Source organism: Ceratotherium simum, chromosome 23 (assembly GCF_057802395.1).
Source record: "Ceratotherium simum simum isolate JZ-2026a chromosome 23, ASM5780239v1, whole genome shotgun sequence".
Lineage (NCBI taxonomy): Eukaryota > Metazoa > Chordata > Mammalia > Perissodactyla > Rhinocerotidae > Ceratotherium > Ceratotherium simum.
Window position 1 is genome coordinate 46,447,551 of NC_141922.1, and position 19,421 is coordinate 46,466,971.

At 37.1% G+C, this 19,421-nt stretch overlaps 1 protein-coding gene across 3 annotated transcripts in view; it reads right to left on the reverse strand.

The window, feature by feature from the left end:
- Nucleotides 1-19,421, reverse strand: part of SLC26A7 (solute carrier family 26 member 7) — a 139,370-nt gene that overhangs the window by 41,375 nt on the left and 78,574 nt on the right. For all 3 annotated transcript variants that reach the window (XM_087447684.1, XM_087447683.1, XM_004431160.3), the window contains 4 exons: nucleotides 13,401-13,553; nucleotides 9,921-10,003; nucleotides 7,621-7,768; nucleotides 4,971-5,084 (listed from right to left, as the gene is read on the reverse strand). In XM_087447684.1, coding sequence (XP_087303810.1) covers nucleotides 4,971-5,084; nucleotides 7,621-7,768; nucleotides 9,921-10,003; nucleotides 13,401-13,553 — 498 coding nt within the window. The remainder of the gene's footprint in view (nucleotides 1-4,970; nucleotides 5,085-7,620; nucleotides 7,769-9,920; nucleotides 10,004-13,400; nucleotides 13,554-19,421) is intronic.

The following is a 19,421-nucleotide window of genomic DNA, read 5'->3' on the forward strand; positions in this document are numbered from 1 at the left end:
TAATCGACATCCTTTAGAGGTAAGAATGGAAGGAGGACCTGCAACTCTTGTTTGTGCTGTATGTCTAGGCAGCACCAAGACTTTCTTATTCTTAGAGAAGCATGCTCTGCACGTCACATCTAAAGGGAATCACTGTAAAAAAGGTTTCCACATGTGGAGGATAGAAGTGTGTTTGGGCCTTTGACCACAGACCTTGGCATTAAGTGATCAGTATCTTCTGTTAGCCAGCCCAGGTGGTCTAGTGGTTAAGATTCGGTGCTCTCACTGCTGAGGCCTGGGTTCATTTCCCAGTTGAGGAACCACACTACCCGTCTGTCGGTTGTCATTCTATGGTTGCTGTGATGCTGAAAGCTATGCCACTGGTATTTCAAATACCACCAGGGTCACCCATGGTGGAAAGAAGGATCTGGCCATCCTGTTCTGAAAAAATTGGCCATGAAAACCCTATGAATAGCAGCAGAGCATTGTCTGATACAGCACCAGAAGGTGAGAGGATGGCCAAAAAGACTGGGCAGGGTTAGCTCTGCTGTACACAGAGTCGCTAAACGACTGAATGGCACTAACAGCAAAAATATTTTGTTATTTCAATTCAAACATTTTAATTTGATTTCTAAAGCATTGAAAGGCTTTACCATCAACTCACTTTATGTAAATGGTCCTAAATGTGCTGCTAAGATAGCCACATGTGGCTCTTGAGCATTTGAAATGTAGCTAGTCCATATTAAGATATGCTGTAAACGTAAAATATACATCAGATTTTGAAGCCTTAGTACAAAAAGAAAATAATGTAAAATATATCATTAATAATTTTTAGATAGATTCTTTGTTGAAATAACATCCTATGTTGTGTAAATCAAAATGTATTATTAAAATTAATTTATCAGTTTCTTCTACTTTGTAAAATACGACTACTAGAAAATTTAAACCACCTATGAGGCTCATATTATGTTTCTCCTGAACAGTGCTTCTCTAAATTCTATGATCCTGCAGGGGATCAGAATTGGCCACCCCAAAATGTGTCTCTTTGACTTGATAATTTTTAAGGACAAAAGACTCTGAAGGAAACTTTGACCTTCCCCCAAACTGCCTAAAAGAATTTAAGATAAAAAGCCTGTCCCAGGACAGGCCACCACCATAGATAACTCTGGATATGATAGACTGGGAGGATCCTTGCTAAGCCTATTTTTATCAAAGTTCTCCCTCTCAGGTCACATTGTCTATGGATGGCCCAGTAAACATTTGTTTATCAAACATTTGCTTTTCCATCTCCATGTGAATTGCCTTCCTCCCTTTCGAAGTCTCAAACCACTACCCCAACATCCTCCTTTGTCTTTAGCTGAAGATGGTATTTAAGGTGGTGGCTTTAGCCATCTTGGCAAGTTACTCAGTTTTCCTGAGTTTCTCCCACGTATGCATGTTATTAAACATTCTTGATTTTCTCCTGTTATTCTGTCTCATGTCAATTTAATTCTTAAACCAGCCAGAAGGACCTAGAGGGTAGAAGAATAGTTCTTCCTCCCCTACAATCCCAAGCCTGATTTCAAGTGGGATTTTTCCTGACTTCAAATGTATTATATTAAGTCACAATAAAAACTCTGCCTGGCTTGACCTGTCCCTTCTAATGTCAGCAAAACTGACTAGTTTTATAATTATTGGATATTTCATTTCTCATTCATTCATTCTGCACATAGTTATTGAACACCTAATATGTGCTGGGTCCTTGGGCTAGACACTGAGGATACAGTGAACGAAAGCAGATACAAGGCCCTGTTCTCTAGGAGCTTAAGTCAAGAGTTGAAGGTAGATATCAATCATATAATTATGCTGATGAACCTTTAATGTCCAACAAAGCTAAGGTCTCTGAAAAAAAGAACATGGTTGACCCAGAACTGTCAGTGAGATCTGAAGGATGGGAGGAGTTACGTCAGAGAGAGGGGGAGGCAGCCACAGAGACAAAGGAAACAGACCGGGGAGCCTACAAGGAAGGAAGAAGGACCATGTGACCTGAACGCTGAGAATGAGAGAGAGAACAGTCCAAGACAAGGCTGTAGAGGGAAGCACTCAGAGCTTTGTAGGTAACATAAAGGTCTGAGTTCTAAAACCTATACACAAAGCCTTTTATGGGCTTTAGGGGGAAGTAATAAGATCATATTTGCATTTTAAAAAGATAACTTTCTATGGAAATACTGGTAACATTTCTGAATAAGAAAGAGTCAGTTGGTAAAATAATTAATAAATGTAAGGTGGTTTCCACTGCTCCTTTGATTAGTTGTCATTAGCCTAAAAGTCGAAGAGCTTTTAGATTAGTCTTCTAGATTAATTTACTGGGTACAAATCCAGTCCCTAAGAGAGAGAGAGTCATTTAAGGGGTTGTTTTAGGAAGTCTCATCACATAGAAAACTGGTTTCACAAATAGCCTATTTAGAACAAAACTTTTCAGACTTGTCTTGCCCAGTGCCTTCTTCAAACCACAAGAGTTATCAGTCATATCCACAGAAACTGAACAGTTGCAATGTTAAAGGTCTAAAATGACTACCATGGGAAAGCATCCTTGATTTGGGTGTGCATGTTAAATCAGATTCCTTCTCTGAGCAATTCAGTGGGAATTGTTGAACAGATTAGCAACCACCTCAACAAGCAGAACAGCATGAAAATACTCTGCTGTCGAGGTTTGTTTCCCTGACTAGTGTTTTGTTAGATTTCTTTCATTTCTTCTGAAGTCTGATGAATAGAATACCATGTAGAATATAACTCTTAAATGAAAAGTCCTTAGAAAAGTTCTGTTGTTCTAATCATTCAAATGTGTCGCCTCCAGAACAGAGAAGGGCACCCTTCCATCCCTACCCTATTAGTTGAACAAATTTATGCCCAACTCAAATGAAAAAAGTCCCAGATATAAAAATAAACACACATTTTTCAATATACTCTCTTTTAGACATTTGATATTGAAAGTTACAAAGATTAATCAGATGGTTTTGTTATTACTACAATAGTAATTAGAAAAGCAGTAAATGCCCAAGGAAACCCCAGATGTGGAACACGCTCAAGCTGGAGGACACCTCACAGATTCTCTTCCAACTTTCTTTGTCCAAGTGATGGATAAAGATGCTAACTCACTCAAGATCCCCAGCAAGTTGGAGGGGACACTTGGACTAGAAACTGCCTTCCTGCATCCCTACCAAATCAGGATGTTTTAATATTAAATATTAAATGAAAGGTTCTGAAAATATTTTATTATAATAAAAAAAATAATAAAATCAATGATTATTGTTAACATTGAAGGAGCATTTATTTGGTGCTCGGGCGTTGTGCTAAATAAGCACATATCAACTCATTTAATCCTTATAACAACTACTTTAACAGCCGAGTCCACTTAGGCTAGAGAGGTCAAGTTACTAGTGGAAAGTCATCCAACCACTAGTGATGGAGCCAGAACACAAGCCCAGGCTCTGGAATCCATGCCCTCACCCACTCACTCTATTTATCTAGCTTGAACATGATGAGAGGAAATCTGAATATACTCATCCTCATGAGAAACCAGGAAGAAACTACTGTAGAATCCTACAATTATATAGATAGAAGAGTCCTCAGAGTAAAGGATACTTGAGTACACTACATACTAAACATTCAAATTTAGATCACAAACATTTGGGAGTACAGTTTGCAAAAATGTTTATGCCGATACACATGATGAACCTATGCTGGAAATCACTAACTGTGTGAAAATCAATCAAATTGTCACATAAAACAAAGTTGAAGGAGGATTTCACATCTTAGCTGATAAGTTGTGGCAACTGTTTGTCAAATACACTGAGAATTTGTTGCTGCTTCCCCTCTGCTCCATGGTACCTTCATTAATAATTTTATTAATTACTTTTATACTATATTTTAATGTCTGTTTTACACACCTTTCTCTTGCCACTACCCCCAAGGTCAAGAACCATATCTTTTACAAATTTATTCTTCTATAAGCCCCCAAAGCAGACTTAATATAAGGTAGACTCCTAATAAATGTTTAAATTATCACATAAAATGTTTTATAAATTCTCATTCAATTCCAATTTGAAATAAACATGAATTGTTTCAATAATGGTTAGCTGTCACTGTTAATTTCTTACATTAACATATACATGAATTTTCTTGTATGGAGCAGTGAGTAAGAGTGCAAGATTTGGAGTAAATCTATCTGGGTTCAAATCCCAGCTCTTTCACTCACTAGCTCTGTGACCTGGGTAAATTACTTCAATCCTCTTTTCCTCAATTTTCTCATGTGGAAATTGAGGATAATAATTATACTTCCTTCATAGAGTTGCCTAAAGGGTTAAATGAGTTCATTTATATAAAAAGCGTGACACAATGCCTGGCACATAACTCAATATATGCTTCCACCAACACCACAGCCATCATCTCAGCGACATCTTCTTATCATCACCCTCATCTTACCAGTACCCATTATAACACCTGGTATACAGCAGGCTCTCAATAAATGTCGAATTGATTTGAGTTCCTAAAAATATATAATAACTGTTTCTTTAAACTAAAATGTGCACAGACATCTTATTACTCATTTACATACTTGTATGTCTCTATTAACAGGAATTTCAGTGTCAAGAACTGATTTTTCAAATAATTGATTTCATTTTATTTAAAGGAAGTGAACAAAAATGGAAAATTTTCGAATTAAGATCAGCAAAAAAAAAAATCAGAGGCACCACTAGAGGGAGCTTTGGTTCAAACGTTGCCAACAATAAAGCTGCCATTAATACAGGATTTTTTAGTCTGCTCACTGAATCATTCAGCTTCTGGAAGGATCATTCACTAGAAAAAGAAGATAGACTTCCTCGAAACTAGTTAAAAAAAAGTTGAAGAAGTAAAAATATTTTCAGAACTTGAAAAAGAAGCTCACCCATTCCACTCCCCAAGGAGAGGAAAGGCCCAGGAATTCTTTGGTCCTTGAACAATGACAATACCTGTGTCTTGGCTTTGGTGCTGTAGAGGCCAGCGGTCCTTCCCATGGCGGCAGCACTTGGTATGCAGAAGAAAAATGAAGGAATCACATTGCTGAGCCCATGAGCCAAAAACTCCTACAAGATTGATCATAGGAGAATATAACATTTCTTAATCACAGTCAACATTTAGACACCACAGGTAAAACTTGGCCAAGACTGAGTCTGCTTTATATTCAACTCTGTTCTCTCCACTAGTTGTGATTTAACCATTATAATAAACATAGCTAACCTTTATTGAGTGCTTACAGTGGGCAGGAAACTGTTCTAAGCACTTTCTTATCATCACCCTCATCTTACCAGTACCCATTATAACACCTGGTATACAGCAGGTATACCAGCTTCCCTCACAAGCTTAGAGGGAAGCACAAGGTATTTATAGTCTCTTTTGCCAATTTCTCTATCTTTTAAGTCACTGCTTACTAAGGGTTTGCTCCCACCACTCCACCAATGACGAGCACAACGCCAACTCCAATGGTTAATTTCTACCTGGCCTGGCCTACAAGTGGCATCTGACACAGCTGCTCAGTCGTCCTCCCTGCAGCTTCCTTTACTTCACTTCTAGGACCTCACACCCTCCTGGTTTCCTCCTACCTCCATGGCCGCCAGGTCTCCATTTCCTTTGTGGTTCCTCCTCATCTAACCAATCACAATTATTAGACCACTTCTCTTCTCTACATGTCACCAACTGATTGCCCCTAGAAACTCAAGGGAGATTTCTGGAAGCATTTAGCTGTTTCTCCAAATTGCTTTTTTTTCTTTTTTGTTATGTTAAGGGATGCAATCACCAACCACCTTGAGCCACATGGAGCCCCAAAGCAAGAGCAGTGCCAGTGCACATGTGGAAGCATGTTTCCCAACTGAGCCTGCACGAGTGAATACCCACCTCTCCCTATTGAACATTCATTCCCCATCCGAAATAAGAGGCCCCTGCTGTCCTGTGCTGGGGAGAACCACAAATTTGGAAATGATTCTGCGTGGTCTCCTATTTCCTGCAAATAAACCCTACTTTGTGTGACAACTACTTCTGGTGGACAGTCTGATTTTAACTCACCATGAGGCAAACCCACTTCGGTTCATTAACATATCTACATCTTACCTACCCAAATATACATTGACAACTCCCAAATTTGTCCAGCCTAGACCACTCTTCTGAACTTCAAACTCATATAGCCAACCTGCTACCATATGACCAGCATTTCTACTTGGATGGCTAAGAGGAATCCCAAACTTAACTAAATTAGGCTATTGCTTTCTACCACCCACAACCTGGTCCTCCCACATTTTCCCCATCTCAAATTCCAATTACTTGGGCCAAAAGCTTTAGAGATATTCTTGACTCTTTCCTTTTTTCCCAGATGGCATCCACATCCAATCTGGAATGTGTTCACTTCTCAGCTCCTTGCTACATCCTGGTCCAAGTCATTAAATGTCACCTGGAGTATTGCAAAAGACTTCTAATGTTTTCCTTCTGCTGCTGCTGCCAGTAAACAATACAGACAATACAGACAAAACATCCCTGCCCTCATCGAGCTGGTGTTCTAGTGAGGGAATGCTAACCATAAACAAGATAAATCTGAAAAGTAAAGCAGAGAAGGGAGTGGAAAAATCTGGAGTTTAGGATTTTAGGTTACCAAGGAAGGCTCCCCTGAGAATGCAACATTTGAATAACGGAGGCATGCAGATATCTGGGGGAACAGAGTTCCTGCAAAAGGGAGCAGCATGTGCAAATGTCCTGAGCCAGAAGCATGACTGGAGGGTTCAAGGAAAAGCAAGGTGGTAAGTGTGGCTAGAATAGAGTATAAAAGGGACACAAGATCAGAGAGGAAAAGGGACAGTGACAGGTCACATAGGGCCTCATAAGTCGTGGTAAAGAGGCTTTTCATCTGAATATGATGGAAAGACACTGGGAGGTTTTGAGATGAGGAAAGACATGGTCTGTGTTGTGCACCATTGTATCCCTTGCTTCTAGACCAGTGCCTGGTACATAGTAGGGTTTAACACACATCTGTTCAATGAATAAATCTGCTTTTTTACAAATGGGCAGGCTGGGGCACAGAAATGATTAAGGCCATGTAGCGTCAGAATGAGAATCAGACACAGGTAATTTGGTGTTTGTAACTACTATCCTGCGGCTGTCCCTGCAGACCTGTGTAGGCCACTCGGCTTGAAATAAGACACTGGAGGAGTAGATCCAAAAATATGATCAATATAATCTTCATCCTTTGATATTCTAAGAATAGACCCTCACATCCTTTAGTTTTTTACTAAGAAGAATAAACAATACTAGTATTATTTGTACTTTGAAATCCATAACTTTCGAAAGTCAGCATGCAGTGATAAATATATTTGGATTCTCCCCTAAAAACAAATCAAAAAGAACATCAAGATGTCCTTCTCTCTAAAAAAAAAAAGTTATGTTATAAACAAACCCATGATGGCCAGATTTTCAGCATTCTATAAATGATTTAGAGATTTTTCTTTTGTTTTGTTCTACCCATTCTTGCTATATACTTAGGAAAGTTATATTTTCCTAAGTTCAACATTTTCAGGATGTGAGCGAACACAGTACAATGATTCAATAGCTGTGGAGAAGGGCTGGGGCATACTCCACCTGGTTGTCATCAACTGAATATTTGAATTTTTTGGCAGACCCTTGAGCAAGAGCCAGTGAGGCCACGTAGCCTACAAGTGCCACTCCGAAAGCTTCAGTGATCACTGCAGAGAGAACGTTCATTGGGGGAGCTCTAGGTGGAGGGATTCTGTGTAAAGAAAGACCATATTGAAGTCATTAACTTTCACATAATTTCTGTAACAACTTGCAATGAATTCAACTGTGGTAATGGCTCTGAAGTTTACGTTGAATAAGTGAAATACCCATAAGAAAACCAAGCAGCCTTGCCCTGAGAAGACTTTTGTTTTCAACATTATTTAGCAGAAAAGCAAAATCACAAGGAACACCACAGGGACAGCTCCATGCATCTAACTGGCATTTAAATCCAGGGAATTCAGGTTAAACCACAGAAACTGACTCCACAAAAATTTCCTGTATCAAAACAAAAGCGAATCTGGAGCATTCTTTCATTTGAACCTGTCCAAATATTTATTTGGCTGGCATTGGAGACTATATTTCCTGCCTTGAATACTACAGTGTTGTATACAAACACTAGTTTACTGTGAGCTCCAATTCTTGAATTAATCCCTAAATTTGCCATTGAGTTCGTAGTCTTAATTATGTTTTTAACTCAATCCTTTCACAGTACACTTAACTATGTATCACGTATGTTAATAAAAATATGTATAAAGGCTCCATCTATCCCCTGTTGAGAAATAAAGGACCATAGTTAACTGGTTCTCAGTTTTAAAGATCTATTTAAAATATTTCTTTCAATTAACACCCACCCATTGTCTTTTTGTCTTTTGAAAACCACTTGAGCTAAAGTATTATGGTTCATTTATCCTTGATGATGCTTTGGGAGACTTACCTCCCCTCCAAAACATAAAAAAATCCCTCTGAGGCAAAAATAGAAGAAAAAGGGAAGATAATTCATGCTGATTTAATACCTAGCACATAAATAGAATGCTTGGGCCTTTTATATTAACTGTTTCATTTAATTCTCCCAACAACCCCCAGACCAAGTGCCACTGGAGCCCTGTATGGAGGAGCAAGCGTTTTGAGAAAGGTTAGGTAATATAGCTGAAGTCACAACGTGAATGGTAGAGTTGGGATTCAATCTCAGCTCTATCTAATCTCAATGCCATGCTCTTTCTATGATTCTTGAAGACAATAGCTCTGGAAAGGTCACTCAAAATAAAGCAGAATTAGAGGAGATGGAGAAGAAGCATGATTTTTCTGCCCACTTACTAAAGTTTTCCGCCAAAACAAATTGATTTGTACCGTTACAGGCCCTAAAATATATACTATACAAAAGTGCTACTATTTCAAAGTAAAAGAACTTTTGTTTCATGAAAATTGAGCTTGCTTAATTATTAACAATAAACTGACCTAGAAAGAAACAAGAAACTGACTTGAGAGTGGAAAAGTAGAGAACCCTTTAGAAAATCCACATTGAGTCAGATAATCACCTCTAGTCTGTATCTCTACAGGCTAAAGACAAAGGATTTTTTTTAAATTATCTTTTTAATCTCTGAGAATTTTTCTACTCTTCCTCTATTTTAATGTAGTTAGAAACCAAAATTTGTGATTGAAAATAAAAGTAGAGAGGACTCAACAATTGTAACTTTGCCCCAAATTTATCAATATTGCTGTATAAACAGCCCATTAAAAGGGAATAACCCAAAAGACACCCCTCTCTTTCCTAAGATGCCTTCATTTTCTTTCAGGCTATATTTGGAACAACCTTTTGCCCTTTTAGGGGAACACTTGCTCTTCTGTTAAACTTCCTCTTAGTATCCAGAGGAAGGCTTCAAGCCAGGTAGGGAACACACCCTCTTCCCCACTTCCACCCTTTCTCTCATCATTAGACACTGCCCGGGCCTATGGGTTTGCTATTTCAGACGATGCTTGTGTACTTTTACTACGTTTTAAGTGAAATAAAAATAGTCATAAGAATATGTGAGGGAAGTAGAGCAGACTAAATCCCAGAGCATGACTCTAATTTAGAAATTCAGTGCCCTCCATTTTTTTTCAAATAATATCCAAATCTTCTACCTGAAGCAATGCTGGATAAAATAGTTATCAACTTCCCTAGTAATAATAAACAGTCTAGGAAGTTACTGTTTCTCTATATGTTTATTGTTCGTGTCTATCATTTTAAAATAGGAGCTAATTAGAATTTTGTCCCATACAGGGCCTTTGAAAGAAATGAAATCCATACTCACCTAACTCTAGTCTCTTCCTCCATCAAAAACAAACAAATAAGCAGATACAAAAGAAAAAAAAGACTACATTACCCTTTTGGAATATGACCAACTACTTCTAATCCATACGTGTTTTCCATATTGGTACAATAACAAGCAAATGATGCAGCAATGATCTGTGTGGTTCCATTTGAAAAAAGAAAAACAAAATTATTACTGGCCTCTCAAACACCTTAAGACTATTTTTAAAAGTAAACATTATTCATGTGTCCCATGATTGTCAGGAGTAATATAGCAGTTGCACAGATTTTTAAAAATTAAGAAAATTTTAAAATCAAAAACTCCCTTTGAGATTTGAGAGCACTTAATTTATAGTCTCAAAAATTAAATGGCATCCCAATAATATGGCTTTTCTAATATCCTACCCTGTGTCAACCCAATTATGATTGATTTTGAAGGGGAGCAGAACATAAAATATAAGAGAGAGAGAGAGAGAGAGTGTGTGTGTGTGTGTGCAGATACCACATTCCAACCTAAAACTTGTCTTTTGTGACATGAAGGGATGCTTTATAACACAGCACATTTTCTCTCCATGACAGCAACTCCTCAAGAGTTTGAGATTATGCATCAATATTCCTATTATTGATGATTTACAATCTCCTTGAATGTTTTTGAATTTTGAGCTTTTACTATTTCTTGGAGTAAAATATGCTAGTTAATAACATGTTGGGCTCAATGCTTTTCAAACACCTCTATGGAGTCTCCGGTGCCCTCCACCCTGTTATATAAGATACATGACAAGCAAGGTCATATGTTCTCTGCCTGTAGCCATAATCACCTTTAAAATGCATGTTCAGAACCCAGTTCAGCCTTTGTTTTACCAGCCATTCCACTCCAATGTTTTCCAACTATTTTCGTATTCTCCTTTAATTCTTCTGCTAATTTTAATAGGTACTGGAAATTTCACGTGGTTATGGTATCAGTAAGGTATCCGTTTGGAACTGTTTACACTACATCTTTCTTGTTACAAGAGAGATACCAATTATCTATTTAAAGTACAAATTTAACATATACATGGACAGAAAAATGGTATAATGACATCTCACCAGCAAAATAAAGAATATCTAATAATTAATGCCCAATAATATCATTTTGTAGAGTTTTTTTCCCTTTCTGTGTATTTCTGTTCTCTGTAATGATATTTAACCGAATTTGCAGAGATTTTTAAAACAGAAAATGGACTTAAAAAGCAAAACACTCTTGAGGATTTTTTAAAAAGGCAACAAAACAGTACAGATTAAACTGTTAAACTTTATAAATATTGTGATACAATGGTATTTTCTAAAGAAGATAATAGTAGTTAATTCAGGCTAGAATCGGAAGTATTAATATATTCAAAAATTCCTAAGCCACTTAATAAATTTTAATTGCTAATAATTTTCATGAAATATTTATATGAGGTAAGAAAATATTGTGAGTTGTGAAAGAAAATATACCATGGTCATAACATACTAGATCCTTATTGAAAATGGAAGAATCCATGAGGTCCAATACACATAGCCAATATTAAAATTAAGTAACCTAAGTTACTGAATTAGTCTTTCAGACAGTGTCTTACTTCCTCACTGTATTTCTTTAACATAATTAAACTCCCTTTATCAGTCGAGTCATTGGTTCCTCTTCAGTATTATTTCAATATCATATGTGTGTATAAGGCTGGCACTGCCCTTAGACCTGGGCAACAGGGGATCTGCCCCAGGCAGGCCCACTGCTTTAGGGTCCTAATCTGGCCTCCTCAACTATAGCCCTCTCCACAATTTGGGAGCTTTGTAGGGGCAAGGGGATGAAACCGGTACCCCTCTTTCTGGACCACACTCTGGATTCTCAGGAACCTATAATTTCCTGCCCAAATGGCCCCAAGCTTCCAGGGTATCTGCCCCAGGTCCATCCTCCCAGTGCGGCCCAAGAGAAGGCCAAGGGACAGTTGTGGTGGAAGCGTGGGGATGTGTTTGGAGCTTGGACACTGGGGCAGGGTATCCACACATGTACGTTTAAATCCCTGGTGGGTGGGATACAGCTGGAGTGGGAAGAGAAGGGGCAGGCCAAGGGCCTGGCTTTTCCCATGCTGCCACATTCTGGAAGAACTCAAAGGAGTAGGAGAATTCTTTATTCTAACCTGGCTTTCAAGGTAATCACTAAGGTATTTTAGTCAAGGTAGCAAAACAGAAGCTATTTTATTTAACATTTGATCTATAACTTTTAAGTATTTGGGCCAGCATTAGTACTTTTGCCTTGGGTCTTTCAAATATTAGGGGGCAACAATGCATAAGGATTACCTTTTCTTTTGCTGTAGGGATAATTCTTACTATTTTTGCAAGGAATAAGCAACTGTTTTATTACTAGCTCAAGGACCTTCTTCCCTAAGGTTATTTTCAATATTTGGTTTTATGAAACTTATGTAATAAAGCTTCGCAAGATATAATAAGCATTTCTTAATACCTATAGGACATTGGAATAAATGGTATGTTTCTGTGAAAACTAATAATCATGGTATCCTCCCCTTTTACGGCTTATTTGAAATATGCACACACACACATATATTATATATATCATATGTGTTACATGTATCTCCACAAATTATCAAGAGTATAGAGTCATACAAGGCCTAGCTATGGAGAGAGGCCACCCATCTTAGTCCTACAGAAATGAGTCATATCCCTCAGAGACACTTTCCAATGTGCTAGCCTTATATATTTATATAAATCTACACTATTTCAACAGCATGAAAGGATATTTCAATAGGTAAAATTATTTAGACACCACTTGTTGTATACATTTATAACCCAAAAACCATTAAAAAACTAAAGCCAATTAATGATAAGTAAGTTAGCAGATTGTGGTTGCATTAACATTTCATTTTCAACTTAACGCTCTGTTTAGTTAAGAGTTCCCATTAGAGGCTCTGAAAATTTAAAAACATATTTTTTTAAATTCTATTTGCCTTAGGAGCAAAGTATAATTTATTACTTTGCCAGGTACAACAAAAAAATGTCTTAGAGAACCAGCCCTGGCCAATGAAAATCATGAGTATCCTTTTAATAAAGCAATTTTAGGTCAGTAACACAAGTGTCAACAAATCTACCAATCATTAAGAGAAATTTGTCAATTAATAATATTTCTATGCATATCATACAGATGCCATATCAATAGGACGTGGTATCACTTTATATTGTTTTAGGAAGAATCAAGCCAGAGATCTTTTGAGTTTTACCCTTAGAAATGTCTCCTTATTGAAAATCTTAGGCTATATGTTCTCTTATTTATGTAAAAAAATTACAAGCATATGAGAAATGCTGTGTAGATTGAAAACATGTCTGCCTCCTTTTCTAAATTATTGACTCAAAATGTTTCCTGTTATTACATTAATGTATAGCCACGCAAATTAGCCCTACTCTAATGAGAGACAGAAGTAGCTTTGGGTTACTATAGACAATATAGTGAGCCTCTGCAGGTTACCTCCAACAACTGGAGAGCATCATAGGGCAGAATGCTAAATGTTGATATCATACTTACCAAAACTAAATCGACAGGAAGAACAACTTTAATTTTCCTTTTAAACTGTTCATTCAGCTCTTTAACCAGAACAAGCACCACGATGCTCAGCAAGGATAGGAGCAGAGCCTCCAATTGGACAGACTTGATGTTCTCAAAGACATATGCATAGATCTACAGTGAGGAAGAGAGACACACATAAATTCAGGTCACCTGTAATATGACAACATCGAAATCTGGGCCCAAATGAACTCAGTGATGTTTTGCAAAAATACCTTAAGGGGTAGGGAAAGGAAAGGTGGGGCTGTCTACATCAGTGCTGACGTAGAGCAAAGCTCTAATTCATTTGCATGTATAAAATTGCTTTCCCTTGATTCTTCCATCTAACTCAGCTTTACTCCTTCCTACATAAGGGCACTACTACAGAGAATGACTCTTCCAGCTCCTTCCCAGACACTCAATGGGCAGAGATGCTAAAAGTCATTAGTTACGTGCAGATTCATCATGAAGAGCAGTGAGGAGACTATAGGCTCCTTTGTACCTCACCATTCTTCCTCAAACCCCCAAATCAAACCTACACATGTACAAGCCACACACGAAGGAGTTCAGAGCTGGTATTTAACTGAGATCAGATATTTGGCTTAATGTAAAATATTACTATGTTCTCAGTCATTCAGTATTTCGTTTATTTGTTTATTGCCACATACTTTACTCCAACACTATGCTCGGTTCTAGGTCTACAATGGTGAACAATTTAGATAAGCCTCAGTATTCATGGAGCTTATAGTCTAGTGCAGGAATTGCTAATTAAAGCAATAAATTAGTGCAGTAAGATGCTATGGACAGGGAAGGGGCACCTGAAGTCTGTGTGTCTTAGAGGTGTCAGTGGTCAGGGGAGCCCTTCCCAAAGAAGATAAACAGGAATCAGCCAGGTTATCAATCATGCAGGAAGTAGGGGAAGGAGTCTGGGGAAAATGTTCTGCCTAAAGAGCATGTTTGTAAAACTTAGAGCATACAATGTGAAGAAAAGAGTGTATGACTTCCTGAAAAACTACTCTTTAAAAGTAGGCAAGTCTTGGGGCTGGCCCGGTGGCACAAGCTGTTAAGTGCACGCGCTCCGCTGCGAAGGCTCAGGGTTCACCGGTTCGGATCCCGGGTGCACGCTGAAGCACCGCTTGGCAAGCCATGCTGTGGCGGCGTCCCATATAAAGTGGAGGAAGATGGGCATGGATGTTAGCCCCGGGCCAGTCTTCCTCAGCAAAAAAAGAGGAGGATTGGCAGATGTTAGCACAGGGCTGATCTTCCTCACACACACAAAAAAAGTAGGCGTCTATTTGAAATTATGCCTACATCAAAAAATTTGCTTGAAACTAGGAACAAAGTATAAATCATTTATATCAGACACTCAATATTGGTAACTTGGGAAAATCTGACTTGGCAGAAGTAGGATAAATGTCAGAGTAATGTCAAAAAAAAAGAATAAAATGAAAACCCTTTCTAAAACTGAAAGCCTGTATTTATTCAACTAAGTGTCAATAACATTTTGCTCAACAACTTAGGATCTTGTTGATAATTACATCAGCATCTGACCTACTCACAAAAAAAATAGGGTGAGATTTTAAAGAACCCTAAATTGAGTGGCAAAGGGGAAAAATAACTAGCCTAAATCCAATCCTTCTTCTCCATGAATGTTTGATATAAAGAAACCCAACTGTAATTTTATTGTCTGGAAAATTAACACAGTGACACTCAAATTCATACATAATTTAAGTGCACAAGAATAGCTAAGAAAATTTTAAAAGAAAAGAATATTGATGGGTTTATACTACATATATATATACATATGATACCAATTAAAATAACATGACACTAGTATAAAAATATATAAGAAAAATTGTAAAACAAAACCCAGAATCATATAACAGTTGTGTTATAGAAAAGATTATCCAATATACCATGTTCGAAATAAAATCAAGCAAAATAAAATAAATTCTAGATGAAAAGGGGTTAAATATAATAAAGTGAAGTCATAGAAAATGTAGACATTATTTTAAAATGGGCAGAGACACAAATACACTATTAACAAAAGAAATACAAATGGTCAATAAACATATTAATAAAGACTCAACCACCCTAGTAATCAAAGAAATGTAAATTCAAACAATAATAAAACAGCATTTTCCTTTAATCAAACTATTAATGATTTTTGAATGATAATACTCAGTGTTGGTGAAATTTGGGGGAAGAAATGGGAATTCTTCTATACTGCCCATGTGAGTATAATTTGATACAATCTTTTTGTGATCTGTTAAAACATATCACAAACTTTGAAATGTTCTATCCTTTGCCTCAGCAGCTACACTTTAGGAAAATTAAGCTATAAACATAATTAAGCTCAAGTGACAAGACCTCACTATAGGATATTCACTGAAGCATTGTTTAAAACAGCAAAAAAGAAATTGAAATCATTTAAGTACTGCAGCAAGGGACTAGGTTCACTTCACTAGGTCACATACACAATAGAATTGTCCACATCCGTTAACACAATTTTAGACAATATGTATATTTATTGACATGAAAAGGCATTCCTGTTGTGGTACTAAGTGGGAAAAACAGATTTCAAACATATATGATTTGATACTGTTATGGGCTGAATTGTGTGCCTCCCAAATTCATATGTTGAAGTCCTAACCCCCAGTACCTCAGAATGAGATAGGGCTTTAAAGAGGTAATTAAGATTAAATGTGGTCATTTGGGTGGTCCCTAATCCACTAAGACTGGTGTCCATATAAAAAGAGATTAGGACACAGACGAGAAAGACACAGTGAGAAGGCTGCCACCTGCAAGCCAAGAAGAGAGGCCTCGGACGAAATCAAACCTACCAACACCTTGATCTTGGACTTCTAGCCACCAAGACTGTGAGAAATAAATTTGTATTGTTGAAGGCACCCAGTCATTGGTATTAGTTATGGCAGTCCTAGCTAACTAATAGAGATATCTATGGATATATTTGGGACATTAATAGCTCTGTGTAAGATGTTTGTGCTTATCTGTATTTTCCATATTCTCTCATATAAATGTATATTATTTATATAATTTTAAAGGTTTTAAATAGGCCTTAACTGCTTATCTTCAACATGTCTCTTATCTCCTCTTTCTCTTGGAACATGCTGAATCTGAGCCTCATTTCTATTTGTCCACTGCAGATGTCTCAACTCTAGTTTCAGGGGATAAAAACTAGTTTTTACTTCAGTACACAGGCTATTCTTATAGTAGCCCAACTTATTGGTGTTCTTCACCCTTTCTTTTTAGCATCTCAAATATAATTTGACCACAGCTAAAAGTATTAGGTCAAAAGAACTTATATAGACTATGTTCCTTAGCATCTCTTAACATTCTGCTCAGTAGGTTTCCCAATCAAAGGATTCAACCCATCTCCTCCAGAGATCAGGAAGGATCTGATCTCTTCCTGGAGATCAGACTATCCAAACCCGAATTCTATACATTGAACATTATCGTCAACACTGTAACTCTTTCAAACAAAGAAAATGTACTCAGTTGAAATGAAGCTTCGCTGGGTGAAAGGGATCAGCGTAATGTAGGTAATCCAGAATCCCCTTTGTCCACACAGTTAAAAAAAACAACAAAAAACCCCTCTTGCGTAATCAGATGCATTAAGGAATAAATTAAGAGTCAGATAGCTTTACTCGTTATCTTTTTCACAGTATTCTATTTTTATGCCATACTACTTGAAAAGAAAATTAGGTACTAAAATATCATAGTTATCTGAAATGCAGATAATATTTTTCCTTCCTGTCTCTCTATGTTGTGGATGATAATTGTTCACAGAATTCCGACAGGAAGTGAAGCAACAGATTCCACTTCTTACAGTTACTCCTTACTCAAAACCCAGGACAAAAATCCAAAACGCTACTCAGCGAAATATATTTTATAGGGAATGGGGTTAGAAGGATGTCAAGAAAATTTTGTCCAAATGCATAGCTTTCTGATGGTTTGTCATGTTGCAAGGATAAAATTGAGAATATCATTCAGATGACTTGTCAGGAAAAAAACCAAATATACAAACGTTTTAGAGCACTTAGAGAATTATTCCTTCTGTTTTATCCATGGTATTATAAGTATGCCAGTATAAGAAGGGGAGGAAATATGCAAAATTCCCAAGCCATACCAAATTTGCTGTACTGTGCATTTTGAGAACATGTGTTTGCAGTAATAGAAATGACCACCCCAGAATGAAAGGAACGAGAAAATCCCCCAGGGTTTTTATTGTCTGCCTGGATTAAACTACAAGGTGTAGAGTAACGCACACCTCACAAGATGCTCCAGAAGAACCTGGGGGTTGGCAGAGGCTTGTTACAACCAGCATGAGGAACACAATGGAAAAGTAGGCTGGTGAGGAGTGTCAGCCTAATGACTGTCATGTGGACCCACATAGAGCAGTCGCAGCTAAGGAGATGGATGGCACATGGACACAGAGATGGGGATGGGGATGGGAATGTGCACACACACATAATTCCATTGGCTCATTTAATATAGGTCCAGGCATCCTAAGCACACATGGAAGTCTCTCATTTCTGGTATAAATCCAGTCATCTGAGGATGCTATCACACACTAAGCTCCGGCAGATAAAAATTCCTATTGAGGATCATCATTCGCTTCCCAGATCTCAGAAAAGCAAAGAGAGTTTATGTTTGTATGGATAAATAAGTAAGCTATTTCATCAGAACTGAGCGATCTGCTTAATAAAACAGGAGTTTAGCTCATTTTGAGACTATAATACTAGTTCTTTAAATTGACCGTTTATTATAACGATACAAAACTAAAAATATCAATATGTGTAAACAAACCCATTTTGAGATATTTCAAAGAATGAAAATAGCCTGTCCAAAGTACATTTTGCTTCATGTTGTTTTCTTTGGAGGGGAGCCTTCTGAAGCACTTAATGAACATTTACACACACAATTCATTTATATAATGTGTTTTTATCTGATTTGTCCATTCTTTATAATTTTTTTTTTCACTGATGGATTCTCAACTCCTAGAACACTGTCTGGCAGATAATAGGCAGTCAACAGATATTGTTGAATGAATGAATACTTGGGTCTCACACAGTAATAGTAACAATAAATCGGTAAACAGGAGTAGCTTTTACCCTGAATAAGCAGAAGGACAAGAAAAAGAAGGACCCAGACTCTTCTTTTCTCACTATCAATGCTTGGGCTATATCATATTAAGAGGATTTGTAGTTATCATTTATTAATTTATTCAACATGTTTATTGAGGTTCTAGTATGTGCAAGGCACTGAGCTAAATATTAGAGCTACTTTTGCAGTAAATTTCAAGAAATCCATCTTTGATATATCCTATCTGATTCAAATAATCAGACTTTTTAAAACTTCCCTTTTATAAGAATGAAGCAAAATCCAAACCCCAAAAAAACTTATATTCAGGATTTAGTTAAGAAAAAAAACAAAGGAGGTCATACCCATTCAATAGTCTCTGGGGTCGTACCCATTCAGTAGTTTCTCACTGAACCACTGTTACTGAAGTTCTAAACAGGGCCCTGCATAGAAACACCTGTGCACGGAGAAAAATCTAAATGATGTCCACTCTGCTAAACTTTGGGAGGCAAACAGAAAGATCTTAAATGTTTAGAAATATTAACACGTGTTAAAAACTAAATGGACTTTCTGCTCAATACTCAATTAACCAGAAAATTCTATCAACCAAAATAGCTCTTTCACCAGCATTCTAGTTGCTCTAGGTTTTGCTTTAATGAAATCTCCATGACAGAAAAAATGATTTTAATATTTTAAGTGTACAATATCATTGACAATTCTTCAGTATCAATGATGAGCATATTTTTAAAGAACTATCAATAAAGGGACCACACAGAATATTCTAATACATATTTCTATGCCAAAGAGAACATGCAATCCCTTTAATATTATTTATCATTCCTGTGCTATCTTTGTATTAAGAACCTGTAACAAGAGGTTTTTGTTTCACTAGAGAAACAA